The sequence below is a fragment of the Amblyraja radiata genome, unplaced genomic scaffold, assembly GCF_010909765.2.
Source record: "Amblyraja radiata isolate CabotCenter1 unplaced genomic scaffold, sAmbRad1.1.pri scaffold_1265_ctg1, whole genome shotgun sequence".
Classification (NCBI taxonomy): Eukaryota; Metazoa; Chordata; class Chondrichthyes; order Rajiformes; family Rajidae; genus Amblyraja; species Amblyraja radiata.
Genome location: NW_022630448.1, coordinates 640 through 15387, shown reverse-complemented (window position 1 = coordinate 15387; position 14748 = coordinate 640). Strand labels below are relative to the sequence as shown.

Below are 14748 nucleotides of genomic sequence, written 5' to 3'. Positions count from 1 at the left end.
GTCAGGAACAGGAACCCACCTGACCGCACGGCAACAGGCCCTTCGGCCCATCCTGTCCATGCTGACCCAGTTGGAAAACTGGCTTTGTTCCATTTGGCCCATAACCCTCTCTATGTGTCCCAATGTCCATTACACATTGTAATTGTTTCCGTTTCTGTCGCTGGCAGCTCATTCCAGACACCGACGACCCTCTGAGTGAAAGAGGCGCGAGTTCACCTGTTGCTCCGGCTCCGGCGTGTGGACGGTCTGTCGGTGAGAGAAGGCCGCACAGGATGGGGGGGGGGGGGGGGCGGTGGGCACCGGGCCAGCGGCCAGTTTACCTGTTGCTCCGGTCCCCGGGAGAGTGGAGGAGATGTCGGGGAGCGGTGCCTGTGTCGAATGCCCGGGCGGTTCCGGAGGTCGCGTTGGTTTAGTTGGCGCAGTCGCTGGCGCTGGAATAAAGGAGGTCGCGTTAGTGTCGGGGAACGGTGAGGGGGCGGGCGAGACCAAGGTATAGGGAGAAGTGGGGTGGGGGGCACAGCAGGAGGAGCAGTAGAGGGAGCGCCGCACTGTGGGAGGGGCGGTACTGAGGGGGCAGTGGACAGGGGGAGGCAGTGGGGGGGGGGGGGGGGGGGGGGGGAGGAGGCTGGTCAGTTTACCTGTGGCTCCGGACCCCGGGTTGCCGGTGAGGGAGGTGCCGGTCCCGGGGGAACGCGTGTGTGGTGGTGTCCGACGGGCTGAGGTGTCGGTGGGAGTAGGGCGAGATCCAGGGGGCAGCTCTGATGCGGATCCGGGGGTCCCGGGTGTGGTCTGGGACGGGGTTGGTTGTCCGGGCGGAGCCGGTGTCCGGGTTGGTGTCGCTGGAGCTGGAATAAAGGGGGTGTCGGGGAACGGGGGGAGGTCATAAGGTCATAAGTGATATGAGCAGTATTGGGCCATTCGGCGCATCAAATCTACTCCGCCATTCAATCATACCTTCCTCTTAACCCCATTCTCCTGCCTTCTCCCCATAACACCTGACACCTATCTATCTAGGCCTTTAAAATGTTAATTGACCGCCTCCACAGCCCTCTGTGGCAAAGAATTCCGCAGATTCACCACCCTCTGAGTAAAGAAAGTCCCTTTCATCTCCTTCCTAAAGGAACGTGTTTTAATTCTTTGCCCTTCAGTCCCGGACTCTCTACTAATGGAAACGTCGTCTCCACATCCACTCTATCCAAGCCTTTCACTATATGGTCAATGTAAATGACGTCTCCTCTCATTCTTCTAACGTGCCGTCAAACGCTCATCATAGGTTAACCCACTCATTCCTGGGATCATTCTAGACCCTCTCCAGGGCCAGCACATCCTTCCACAGATACGGTGCCCAAAATTGCTCACAATACTCCAAATACAGACTGACCAGTGCCTTGTAAAGCCTCGGCATTACATCCCTGTCTTGGTATTCTAGCCCTCTTAAAATAAATAGACAACAGACAATAGAAGAGGCCATTCGGCCCTTCGAGCCAGCACCGCCATTCACTGTGATCATGGCTGATCATCCACAATCAGTACCCCGTTCCTGCCTCCGTTTACCTGTGGCTCCGGTCCCCCGGCTGCTGGTGATAGAGGTGCCGGTACCGGGGGAACCCGTGTGTGGTGGTGTTGTCCGACGGGTTGGGGGGTCGGTGGAAGGAGGGCGGGATCCAGGGGGTGGCTCTGATGTGGATCCGGGAGTCCCGGGTGTGTCCTGGGACGGGGTCGGTGCCCGGGTTCGTGTCACTGGCGCTGGAATAAAGGGAGTGGCGTTAATGTCGGGGAGCGGGGGGAGGCCATTCTTGTAAACCTCCTCTCCAGAGCCAGCACATCCTTCCTCCGATATGGGGCCCAAAACTGCTTACAATACTCCAAATGCGGCCTGACCAGCGCCTTATAGAGCCTCAGCATTACATCCCTGTTTTTGTATACAAACCCTCTTGAAATAAATGCTAGCATCGAATTTTCTGGTCAGATGTTGCCAGAACTTGAGGGCCAGGCTGGGACATTATTCCTTGGAGCTCAGGAGGATATGGGGTGATCTTATTGAGGTGTATACAATCATGGGGGCAATGGGTGGAGTGAAGGAACAGAATGTTTTATCCATAGTCGGTCAGTTTACCTGTGGCTCCGGACCCCGGGATTTCGGTGAGGGAGGTGCCGGTCCCGGGGGAACCCGTGTGTGGTGGTGTTGTCCGACGGGTTGGGGGGTCGGTGGGAGTAGGGCCGGATCCAGGAGGCGGCACTGATACGGATCCGGGGGTCCCGGGTGTGGCCTGGGACGGAGTCGGTGTCCGGGTTGGTATCACTGGCGCTGGAATAAAGGAGGTGGCGTTAACGGCGGGGGGAGAGAGGAGAGAGGGTGGAGGTGGAGGTGGGGGAGGGGGAGGTGGGGGAGGGGGAGGTGGAGGTGGGGGAGGGAGGTTTGAGAGGGAGCGCTTGAGAGTGTTGAGGCCCCAGGTGTGTTTTTCGGACGCGGCCCGGTCCACCGGAGGAGCCGATCAATCACTGGACGCGCGCCTGGCGGAGGCCGATCTCCGGACAAGCGCGGTTACCTGTCGCCGTCCCGGTCCCGGTGCTCGGGCGGGTGCCCGGTGCTGTAGTGGCCACCGCGCCGCCGCTGCTCGCTGTCACCGTGCTGGGGACTGGAGTACAGAATGTTTAACGTCCGTGCCGCCCCTCCCACAGCGCGGCGCTCCCTCATCGCCCCTCCCACAGTGCGGCGCTCCCTCACCGCCCCTCCTACAGCGCGGCGCTCCCTCATCGCCCCTCCCACAGCGCGGCGGGGGGGGGGGGGTCGACAAGTTACCGGATCAACCTGAACCCGACCGGTTGTGCTTCCAACTGGGAAAGTTCTGCAAACATTCAGCAGGTCAGGCAGCATCTGTGGAGCTGGGAACGTTTCATACTCCCACCCTGCCGGAGATATCCCCCCCCCCCCCCCCCCCCCCCCCCCCCCCCCCCGTCACTGTGCTGTCCCAGGTGTGAGCAGCCCCCCTAGAGCTGCCGCGTTATCTCTAGTTCTCCCTCCACAGTTGCTGTCCGTCCCGCCGGCTGTTTGCAGCGTCTGCGGGTCTGGGTGGTGTGGCGGGGCAGGTCACTCACCGTCCGTGTCACTGATCAGCACCCGGACCTCCGTCTGCGCCACGTCTCGGTTCTCCTCGTCCTCCGCCGTCACCTGTCCCGCACAACACGCGAGGGTCATACAACACGCGAGGGTCATACAACACGCGAGGGTCATACAACACGCGAGGGTCATACAACACGCGAGGGTCACACAACACGCGAGGGTCACACAACACGCGAGGGTCATACAACAACATTGTAGTGAAATCTGTTACAAAGAGGTCCGAATAACGAGGGTTTATTGTACTTGTAATTATGAGAGGCTTTGAGAAGTTGCACAGAACCTTTCTCCCAGAGTGGAAATGTCAAAGACTACAGGGCACAGCTTTAAGGTGAGAGGGGTAGAGTATAGCGGACATGTGCGGGGCAAGTATTTTACACAGAGGGTGGTGGGTGCCTGGAACGTGCTGCCGGGGGTGGGGGGGGAGGCAGATACGATAGTGGTGTTTAAGGGGCTTTTGGATCGGCGCATGGACATGCAGGGAATGGAGGGACATGGATCAGAGGGGATTAGTTTAACTTGGCATCATGGTCAGTACGGACATTATAGGCCGAAGGGCCTGTTCCTGTACTGTTGGGAGGGCGGAGGCGTGATTGGGAGGGAGGGGGGGAGGAGGACTCACCGTCAGGACGTGTTCGTGTTGGGCGGGAGGGAGGAGGGAGCGGGTGAAGATCAGGCCGTCTCTGCTGATGGTGAAGATGTCGCCCAGACTGAGGGAGTACGTCACCGCAGGGTTGGTCGTCTGTGGAGAGAGGCAGTCAGAGTGGAGGGGAGGGGCAGAGACCCCACCAGGGGTAACCCCAACCCAACCTCCACCCCCACCCTCACCCCCACCGCCCCCCCACCCCACCACCACCCCCCCACCCCACCACCACCCCCCCACTCACCCCCACCCCCGCCCTGGGTATAAGCACCCCCACCCCCCACCCCCACCCTCGCCCTGGGTATAAGCACCCCCACCCCCACCCTCACCCCCACCCCCACCCCCGCCCTGGGTATAAGCACCCCCACCCCTACCCCCACCCCAACCCCCACTCTCACCCAGAGGCCACTCCCACCAGGGGTAACCCCCCACCCTGGGTATAAGCACCCCCACCCCTACCCTCACCCCCACCCCCATCCTGGGTATAAGCACCCCCACCCAGGGGCAAACAACACACAAGGTGCAGACACGCCCTCATCCAGGGTACAAACACCCCCCTCCCTCCCCGGGACAGAAACACGCCCCTACCGAGGGGACACAAATCCCCACCCAGGAGCCACCTCACCCAGGGGCAAACACCCCCCCCCCCCTCCCTCCCCGGAACTCACGCCATCGAACCTTCCAGAGCAGCCTGCCTTGTTGAAGTCCATGTAGATAACATCTACACCTCTGCCCTCAACAACCTTCTTGGTTACTGCTTCATAGAGGCATAGAGCGATACAGCGTGGAAACAGGCCCTTCGGCCCAACTCGCCCACACCGGCCAACACGTCCCAGCTACACTAGTCCCACCTGCCCGCAACCACCTTTCTCACATTGCCCTGCTATCCCGCGGACTATCTCTATCGCGTCTCCCCAGATGCATGTGAAGGGTGGGACATACGTTGGGGTAGTCCTTGTCTTGAGCCAGTACGACCAGGGGTCTGGTAGATGAGCCTCGCTCCAGGACGATGCTACCGGGCGGTGAGTTCCTCTGGATGGTCCCGTAGTAGACGGTCTTCTGGAAGGCAAGTGCGTGGTTGCTGAAGGGGTCGACAGTCAGGGTGACCGTGGTGGTGGTGGACTTGTACCGGTCGTTCTCCTGATAGGCCTAGATAATGGACGCAATAGGTTAGACGGGTCCTGACTCCCAGCGCCTCCACCCCACCACCCACGCCTCTCCCCCCCACCCTCACCACCCACGTCTCTCCCTCCCCCCCCCCCCTGCCCACGTCTCTCACCGCCCACGTCTCCCCCCCCCCCCCCCCCAGTTCCCAGAATCTCCCCTTTCTCATCGGGCAGTTTCCTGTAACACCGCTGCTGGATGAGAGAGTTGGACATTGATGCAGGAGTTGGCGGGTGTCTGGACCCCAGCCTTGTGTCTTGTTACTGGTGGGGTAACAACATTCTCCGGGGGTGGGCTGAGACCCGCTCCCCATCTCCCGGCCACAACACGGGGACTCGGGGAGGATGGACTAGTCATAGAACAGAGGACATTCATCAGTCACAACTCTGTAACGCGGGGGGGGGGGGGACCTTGTTGAGGTGTACAAGATCACGAGGGGCACGGATAATGTGAACGCTCATAGTCTTTCCCAGCGCAGAGGATTCTAACACTAGAGGATACAGGCTTAAGGTGACAGGAGAGAGATTTGAGAGATCTCAGGAACGACTTTTTTTGTAGTTTTTTAACCGTTTTTTCCACAGTGTGGTGGGGGCAGATATGATAGCGGCATTTAAGAAACATTGGATAGGCACGTGGATATGCAGGGAATGGATGGATGAGGATGATGTTCGGCACAGACATTGTGGCCGAAGGGCCTGTCCTTGTGCTGTCCCGTGCTAGGATACTGTCGGAGGCGTGTCCGGAGTTGTTGGCCAAATGGACGTGAGCTTCTTCAGTCCTCAAACACCCTCCCCCCTGGGACACTGGGTCCGGGCAGTGACTTGCGGGAGGGGAGGGGGCGTGTCACAGAGGGTCCGGCCTCGGCTAGCCCCCTGCCCGACCAGAGTGGGTGTGGGACTGGGTGACCTACCAGGATGGTGAGTGTGATGGGCCTGAGGCTGGTGACCGCCTTGGTGATGTTCAGCGCTCCATCTCTCTCGTCAATCTGAAAGGCGTGGTCGTCATCTCCTGCCAAACACACCGCAGAGCTGGGTAAAGGTCAGATAACACCCCCCCCCCCCCCCCCCCACCCCATCCCCCACCTTCCCACCTCCTCGCCCCGCCCCCCGCCCACCCCTCACCTCCTCGCGCCCCCCCCCCCCCCCCCTTCGCCCAACTCCCAAACTCCCACCTCCTCACCCCCCCTCTCCCCGCGTGTTGCCCCCTCTCTCCCAGTTATCGCAGCTCCGGCCCCGCCGACCCACCATTGATGATCCGGTACAGGATGGTGGCGTTGATGCCGGAGTCTCCGTCCACCGCCAGGATGTTCCGCGGCCCGAGGGTCAGCGGGCTGAGCTATGGGCAACATGGAGTGAATATGGAGGGGGGACGGTGGAGGGGGTGCAGGGTGTAGATGTGAAGGGAGCGAGCGGGGGGGGGGGGGGAGGGAGCAGGAGGGGTAGAGAAGGGGATCACAGGGAGGGGGGTGGGGCAGGGGAGGGTAAATGATGGGAGAGGGAGAGGGGAGGGTGGGAGGGGCTGCTGCCTGATGTTCCTGGTGTGGGCGGCGTTGAGACACAGGGAGGGGGTGTGTGGAGAGGAGGGGTGCGGGCTGTGGCAGGGGAGTGTGGCGCGGGGGGGGGGGGGGGGGGGGTAGGGGGATGAGGGGAGGGGGAGGGCTACCTCCATGGTGTGCTGCAAGGGCCAGAAGGCGAGCGGGCAAGATCATCTCTGACCCCTCTCACCCTGGCCACAAACATTTTGAATCACTTCCCTCTGGAAGGCAACTCCGGACTGTCAAAGCTGCCACAGCCAGACATAAAAACTGTTTTTCTCCACGAGTAGTTGCTCTACTCAATAACCAAATATCTGTAGCCTCCTTTTGCTCTGGTATTATATTTAATTCACATGTTTAATCAATAATGTTTTATTATTAATGTTTAATGTTTTATGTATCATTCTTAAGTATCACTGTGCGTCATGTTGTCACTTGTGGGTGGAGCACCAGGGCAAATTCCTTGTATGTGAATACTTGGCCAATAAACATATTCATTCATCCATGCTCCCGGTGTCGGCGGCAATAAGGTACGGGGATGGGGCTGGGGAGGGGCAGGGGCGGGGTGGCGGAAGGGACGGCTACCTCTATGGTGTGCTGCCTGATGACCCCGGTGTAGGCGGCGTTGAGACAAAGCCCGGGCCCCACCGACCCCGCGCACGGCTCGAACAGCGGGGGCCGGTTGTCTTGGTCCAGGACTCTGACCGTGATGGTCACCGAATTATTGACCTGTCGGCTGTTAGCAGCCTCCTGTCACAGAGGGAGAGAGGGCCTGCATTTAAATAGTCACCTTGGGGACGTACATCAATCAACTACACTGCGCGGCGCTCCCTCGGTACTGCCCCTCCCTAAGTGCGGCGCTCCCTCCTCATCACCGCCCCTCCCCCAGTACCGTCCCCACCCCTACCATACTGTCCCGCCTGTGGCCCAGGGTGGGCCTGAGGCTGCGGCAGGGTCTGAGCCCACACCGTGTCGGGCCTCTGCCCACGGCCTTGGCCCGACTCGCCCCCCCCCCCCCCCCCCCCTCCTTCCGTCCGTCCCCGCCGCTCGGCCCCTCGCCTTGGCGTTCAACACCAGCGTCAGGCTGCGCTTCACTTCATAGTCCAGGGCGCGCTTCAGGGACAGATCCGGCGTGTTTTCAGTCTTCAGTTGGAAATACGTGGCTCCGTCCTGCGGGAGAGAGCGCAGCATTAGGGTTAGAGCCTCAGAGGTGTGGTCTGTCCACAGGTGTGGTATGTGCACAGGTATGGAGTACAGGTGTGGAGTACAGGTGTGGTGTGGAGTACAGGTGTGGAGTACAGGTGTGGTGCACAGGTGTGGTTCACAGGTGTGGAGTACAGGTGTGGTGCACAGGTGTGGAGCACAGGTGTGGTGTGGAGTACAGGTGTGGAGTACAGGTGTGGTGTGCGGGTGTGGTGCGCGGGTGTGGAGCGCGGGTGTGGGGCGCGGGTGTGGGGCGCGGGTGTGGGGCGCGGGTGTGGGGCGCGGGTGTGGGGCACGGGTGTGGAGTACGGGTGTGGGGCACGGGTGTGGAGTAGGGTGTGGCCTTGCAGAGTAGGCGGCGCGACTCTCGTCTGCAGCGGCCTCTGCAGTCCGTCTGCGTTTTTATTATTTTATGTCTATGTTTTTATGTAGTTTTTGTTATTTTTGTTGGGGTATGTGTGTGGGGGGGTGGGGGTGGTGTGGGGGGGTTGGGGGTAACTTTTAAATCTCTCCCTGCACGGGAGACCCGACCTTTTCTTTGTCGGGTCTCCGTTGTCGTTGGGGCTGCAACGAGGAGCGGCCTCCAACAGGAAAACCGGGGCTGTGGTGCCGACTACTCACCTCACCGTCGCGGAGCTGGCCGAGTCCAGAGCGGGTGGAGCTGTGGTGGACGCTGCTGCGACCCGACCCCCGGAGTTTCGGTGGCTGCAACTGCGGGTTTGGCGGGCGGCACCGGGAGCCCGCGGGTCCCTGGAGGGAGACCGCTTTTCAGGGCTCCCGCAACGGCGACTTCTCCCGCCCGAGTTGCTGGGTTGAAGAGCACCTGGAGCGGGGCCTTACAGCACCGCCCCGCGCGGCTTGGAATGGCGGCGGGTCTCTGCGAGCGCACGCCGGGGGCTCTAACACCAAGACCCGGTGCGCGACCTTGCATTACCCGGCGTGGCTTAAATGGCCACGGGACAATTCGCCATCGCCCGCCGGGGGCTTTGACTTTGACTCTGACATGGGGGGGGAGAGTGCAGTGGAGAGAGAAGTTTTTTTGGCCTTCCATCACAGCAATGTGATGGATGTTTATGTAAAATATGTTGTGTCTTGGGTCTATTTGTTTGTAATGTATGGCTGCAGAAACGGCATTTCGTTTGGACCTCAAGGGGTCCAAATGACAATAAATTGAATTGTATTGTATTGTATTGTATTGTATTGTATTGTATTGTGTGCCCGTCTGATCTCCCGCTCACCGTGTTGGGGTCCAGGCTGTAGTAGATGACGTCTTCGTCGAGATCCACGGCGGTCACATTGGTCCACAACTTGCCGACGGGGTAGAGCTGTAGGGAGCGAGGGCAGAGCGTGAAGCAGAGATCCTGACCCTTCACCCCACCTGTCGGCCTCACCCAGCGTTTCTCAACCTTTTTACACTTATAACCATATAACCATATAACAATTACAGCACGGAAACAGGCCATCTCGACCCCTCTAGTCCGTGCCGAACACATAATCTCCCCTAGTCCCATATACCTGCGCTCAGACCATAACCCTCCATTCCTTTCCCATCCATATAACTATCCAATTTATTTTTAAATGATAAAAACGAACCTGCCTCCACCACCTTCACTGGAAGCTCATTCCACACAGCTACTCTCTGAGTAAAGAAGTTCCCCCTCATGTTACCCCTAAACTTCAGTCCCTTAATTCTCAAGTCATGTCCCCTTGTTTGAATCTTCCCTACTCTCAGTGGGAAAAGCTTTTCCACGTCAACTCTGTCTATCCCTCTCATCATTTTAAAAACCTCTATCAAGTCCCCCCTTAACCTTCTGCGCTCCAAAGAATAAAGCCCTAACTTATTCAACCGTTCTCTGTAACTTAGTTGCTGAAACCCAGGCAACATTCTAGTAAATCTCCTCTGTACTCTCTCTATTTTGTTGACATCCTTCCTATAATTAGGCGACCAAAATTGTACACCATACTCCAGAATTGGCCTCACCAATGCCTTGTACAATTTTAACATTACATCCCAACTTCTATACTTGCGGAACCATTGAAATAATTTTCGTTTCAGGGAACACATACATAAAAATTATTATATATCTTCTTCAATCTCTTTCTTTCTGTTCCATAAACTTAGTTCATAAGGCAAACATAATATATATTTCTGATAACTGGTTTAAGCAAAAAATAACTGCTTGTTCAAAACTGAAGCAAATAAAGGCAAACAGAAGAACTCACCTTGGAGGAGAGAAAGAGAGAGGGAAAACAACACATAAACTTTTTATAAACTAACAAAAACATACATGAATAATCTTTTCATAAACAAAAATAAACATAAATATACTTTTTTTTTAGATTCATATAACATCCCTAAATGATGGGGTAACAATACTAAATAACGTGGGTGAATGAGGGACTTCCTGCGCGCCAGGAGGCACAGACAGGACTGATGGAGATCGTGCACACGTCGGTACTCGAGTGAGTCACTTGATGATACACTAATCCGTCAGGTACAGCTCCTGTCCACTGACCACTAAAGGCCGTTATATACTGGCGCCGTATAGACCTCGCTAAATATGACATCGCTAAATATGCTAAATAGACATCGCTAATTATGCCGTACGTGTATAATTAAATTACGAATATGTAATTAAACACAAAAATGACTAAAAAATGCATTTACATTGCCGATTTATCACGATTTCTCTGGGAACCCCAGGCGGCCTCTCGCGGAACCCAAGCGTTCCGGGGAACTCCGGTTGAGAATCGCTGGTCCCACCCCTACACCGGGTCACACTATTAGCGATGGATACAGGAGAGGGATGGGTCACTATGTCCGTGGTTCAGGAACAATAACCTCTCGCTCAACGCAAGACCAAGGAACCAACGATGATAGACTCGAAATGCTGGAGTAACTCAGTGGGACATGCAACAAAATGCTGGAGTAACTCAGTGGGACATCTCTCGAGAGAAGGAATACGTGACGTTTCGGGTGAAAGAGTGAAAAATCTGAAGAAGGGTCTCGACCCGAAGCGTCACCCATTCCTTCTCCCCAGAGATGCTGCCTGTCCCGCTGAGTTACTTCAGCATTTTGTGTCTATCTTGGGTTTAAACCAGCATCTGCAGTTCCTTCCTGCACCAAGGAACCAACCACGGACTTTGGAAAGGCGACGCAATTTGTCTCTTGGTGGCGTTCACGGCGACCGGCACATTGATGTAATTACAATGAAGATTCACCAACAAACACATCGTTTATACCTTTATACACATAGAGGTTGTGACCGAATATTTGAATAACCTTGAATAACCTTCCACAGAAGCACTGTCCAGACTAGATAATGGACGCAATAGGTTAGACGGGTCCTGACTCCCAGGGACTGGGACAGATATTCCAACCCGCAGGACCCACGCCCAGGCATGTCACACTCACACGAACACACCTGTCATGGGCATACCTGTCATGTACACATGTCACACCGGACACACCTATGACGGACAAACCTGTCACGCACACGGGAGATGCCCGGCCACGTGTGACACACAGACCTCACCTCACTGATGTTCAGCGTCAGCGCCGTCTCGGGGAAGGTGGGCCGGTTGTCATTGATGTTGTCGACCACGATGTAGAGGGACAGAGAGCTCTGCAACAGAGAGGTCAGCGTGAGGCCACGTCAGAGGGGGGGGGGGAGAAGAGGGAGAGGGAGAGGGAGAGGGAGAGGGGGAGGGGGAGGAGAGGGGGAGGAGAGGGGGAGGAGAGGGGGAGGAGGGAGCGAGGAGAGGGGAGGAGAGGGGGGGAGAGGGGGAGGGAGGAGGAGAGGGAGGAGGGGGAAGGGGGAGGAGAGGGGGAGGGAGAGGGTGGGAGGATGAGAGGGAGCAGAGGGGGAGGAGTGAGGGGCAGGTGAGAGGGAGAGGGAGAGGGAGGGAGGGAGAGGGAGAGAGGAGAGGGGAGAGGGGAGAGGGAGGGGAGAGAGGGAAGAGGGGAGAGGGAGAGGGTGAGGGGAGGGGAGAGAGGGAGAGAGGGAGAGAGGGAGAGGGAGAGGGGGGGGGAGGGGGGGGGGGGGGGGGGGGGGGGGGGGGGGGGAGAGGGGAGAGGGGAGGGAGGGGGAGGGGGGGGAGGAGGGGGGAGGGAGGAGGGGGAGAGGGGGACGGGGGAGGGAGAGAGGGGGGTGAGAGGGGGAGGGGGGAGGGGGGGAGAGGGGGGGAGGAGGGGGGGAGTAGGGGGGCGGAGGAAGAGGGGCGGAGAGGGAAGAGGGGGGGCTAGGAAATAGAGGAGAGGGGAGAAGCGGAGGGGGGGAGAGGAGAGGGGAGAGGGACGAGGGGGAGAGGGAGAGGGGGGGAACAGGGAGAGGGAGAGGGGTGGAGGGCAGAGGGGGGAGGGCCTAGGGGGGGGAGAGAGGGCGGGGGGGAGAGGGGGGGAGAGGGGGTGGGGAGAGGGGGGGGGGGAGAGGGATGAGGGCGAGAGGGAGAGGGGGGAAGAGGGGAGACGGGGGAGAGGGAGGAGGGCGGGGACAGGGAGAGGAGAGGGGGGAGAGGGAAGAGGGGGGGGCAGAGGGAGAGAGGGAGAGGGGGGGAGAGGGAGAGGGGGGAGGGATTGTAACCGTCAGTCCCTCCATTGCCCCAGGACGCGTGCGTGATAAACCCCTCGCCTTTGCCCCCCCCCCCCCCACGTTGGGCCTCAGCTGTGTGAGGTAACCCTGCCCTCCGTGGCATGGCCTGGGTTTGATCCCCTGGAGCACGGGGGTCTGTGGGTCGAGGGTCACTGGGGGGTGGGGGGGGGGGGGGGGGGGATGGGATGAGGAGCCTACCTTGTCTGGGCCACACTGCAGTGTGAATATGATCACCGGATCCTTCATGGCCTGGCGGGGAAGATTAGACACAGGAGAACAGATCAGAGGTGATGTTTACCCGCGCCACGGCCAACTATCGGCGACCACTGGCGACCTCCATTAACCACCGATAATTACCAGTAACACTGTGTCTTCATTAAGTCGGACACAAACAGTCTTCCTGATATAGTAGTGGCCAGAGGATCTGGGGTGACAGAGGAACTGAAGGAAATCCACATCAGGCAGGAAATGGTGTTGGGTAAACTGATGGGACTGAAGGCTGATAAATCCCCAGGGCCTGATGATCTGCATCCCAGGGTACCTAAGGAAGTGGCTCTAGAAATCATGGATGCATTGGTGATAATTTTCCAATGTTCTATAGACTCAGGATCAGTTCCTGTGGGTTGGAAGGTAGCTAATGTTATCCCACTTTTTAAGAAAGGTGGGAGAGAGAAAACAGGGAATTATAGACCAGTTAGCCTGACATCGGTGGTGGGAAGATGCTGGAGTCAATTATAAAAGATGAAATAGCCGCACATTTGGATAGCAGTAACAGGATCGGTCCGAGTCAGCATGGATTTACGAAGGGGAAATCATGCTTGACTAATCTTCTGGAATTTTTTGAGGATGTAACTAGAAAAATGGACATGGGAGAGCCAGTGGATGTAGTGTACCTGGACTTTCAGAAAGCATTTGATAAGGTCCCACATAGGAGATTAGTGGGCAAAATTAGGGTATTGAGGGTAGAGTGCTGACATGGATAGAAAATTGGTTGGCAGACAGGAAACAAAGAGTAGGGATTAACGGGTCCCTTTCAGAATGGCAGGCAGTGACTAGTGGGGTACCGCAAGGTTCGGTGCTGGGACCGCAGCTATTTACAATATACATCAATGATTTGGATGAAGGGATTCAAAGTAACATTACCAAATTTGCAGATGACACAAAGCTGGGGGGCAGTGTGAACTGTGAGGAGGATGCTATGAGAATGCAGGGTGACCTGGACAGGTTGGGGGAGTGGGCAGATGCATGGCAGATTAAGTTTAAAGCGGATAAATGTGAGGTTATCCACTTTGGTAGCAAAAACAGGAAGGCTGATTACTATCTAAATGGCGTCAAGTTGGGAAAAGGGGAAGTACAACGGGATCTGGGGATCCTTGTTCATCAGTCTATGAAAGTAAGCATGCAGGTACAGCAGGCAGTGAAGAAAGCGAATGGCATGTTGGCCTTTATATCAAGAGGATTATAGGAGCAAAGAGGTCCTTCTGCAGTTGTACAGAGCCCTAGTGAGACCTGGAGTATTGTGTGCAGTTTTGGTCCCCTAATTTGAGGAAGGACATTCTTGCTATTGAAGGAGTGCAGCGTAGGTTTACAAGGTTAATTCCCGGGATGGCGGGACTGTCATATGCTGAGAGAATGGAGCGGCTGGGCTTGTACACTCTGGGGTTTAGAAGGATGAGAGGGCATCTTATTGAAACATATAAGATTGTTAAGGGTTTGGACGCGCTAGAGGCAGGAAACATGTTCCCGATGTTGGGGGAGTCCAGAACCAGGGGCCACAGTTTAAGAATAAGGAGTAAGCCATTTAGAACGGAGATGAGGAAACACTTTTTCTCACAGAGAGTGGTGAGTCTGTGGAATTCTCTGCCTCAGAGGCGGTGGAGGCAGGTTTTCTGGATGCTTTCAAGAGAGAGCTAGATAGGGCTCTTAAAGATAGCGGAGTTGGGAGATATGGGGAGAAGGCAGGAATGGGGTACTGATTGTGGATGGGCGGGGGGAACCGGGGAGGCGGGTGGGGTGCTATGTGGACCGGGTGGGTATGGTCCGGGCGAGGGTGGGCGGGGGGAACCGGGTGGGACCGGGTCTGTGGCCGGCGGGAGGTACCTCGAAGTCGAGAGACTTCTGCAGACACAGCGAGGTGCCGTTCACGGTGAGGATAGCGGCCACGTCCGGTTCCTTCACGGTGACGGGGAGCCGCTTCACGGTGATTGAACTGATGACCACCCCTACTTGGTTGTTCTCCTGCACATGAATCTCTTGGACCGGGACACAGCAATCTGCATAGAGGAACCACAAAACAGTCATGGCCATCGAGTCTGTGTCACACCGTTGTGATAGTCCTTGCCTCAACTACCTAGTCTGGCAGCTCGTTCCACCTCTGTGTGAAAAAGTTGCCCCTCAGGTTCCTATGGAATTTTCTCTCGCCTCAATCCTATGTTCTCTGGTTCTAGATTTACCTATTATGGATAAAATATTCTGTTCCTTCACTCCACCT

The 14748-nt window shown here is 57.1% G+C and overlaps 1 protein-coding gene across 1 annotated transcript; it reads right to left on the bottom strand.

Moving 5' to 3' along the window:
- Positions 1-320: 320 nt before the first annotated feature.
- On the bottom strand, positions 321-14530 carry LOC116969815 (cadherin-related family member 5-like; the record flags this gene model as incomplete). The annotated part of the gene is made up of 15 exons (XM_033016596.1): positions 321-431; positions 639-845; positions 2117-2308; positions 2550-2639; positions 3100-3172; positions 3744-3863; positions 4707-4913; positions 5839-5936; positions 6173-6263; positions 7048-7212; positions 7522-7632; positions 8904-8990; positions 11202-11291; positions 12456-12506; positions 14358-14530. Coding segments are annotated over 15 exons (1866 nt in total), but the record flags the coding sequence as incomplete, so codon positions are not given.
- Between the last annotated feature and the right edge of the window lie 218 nt (positions 14531-14748).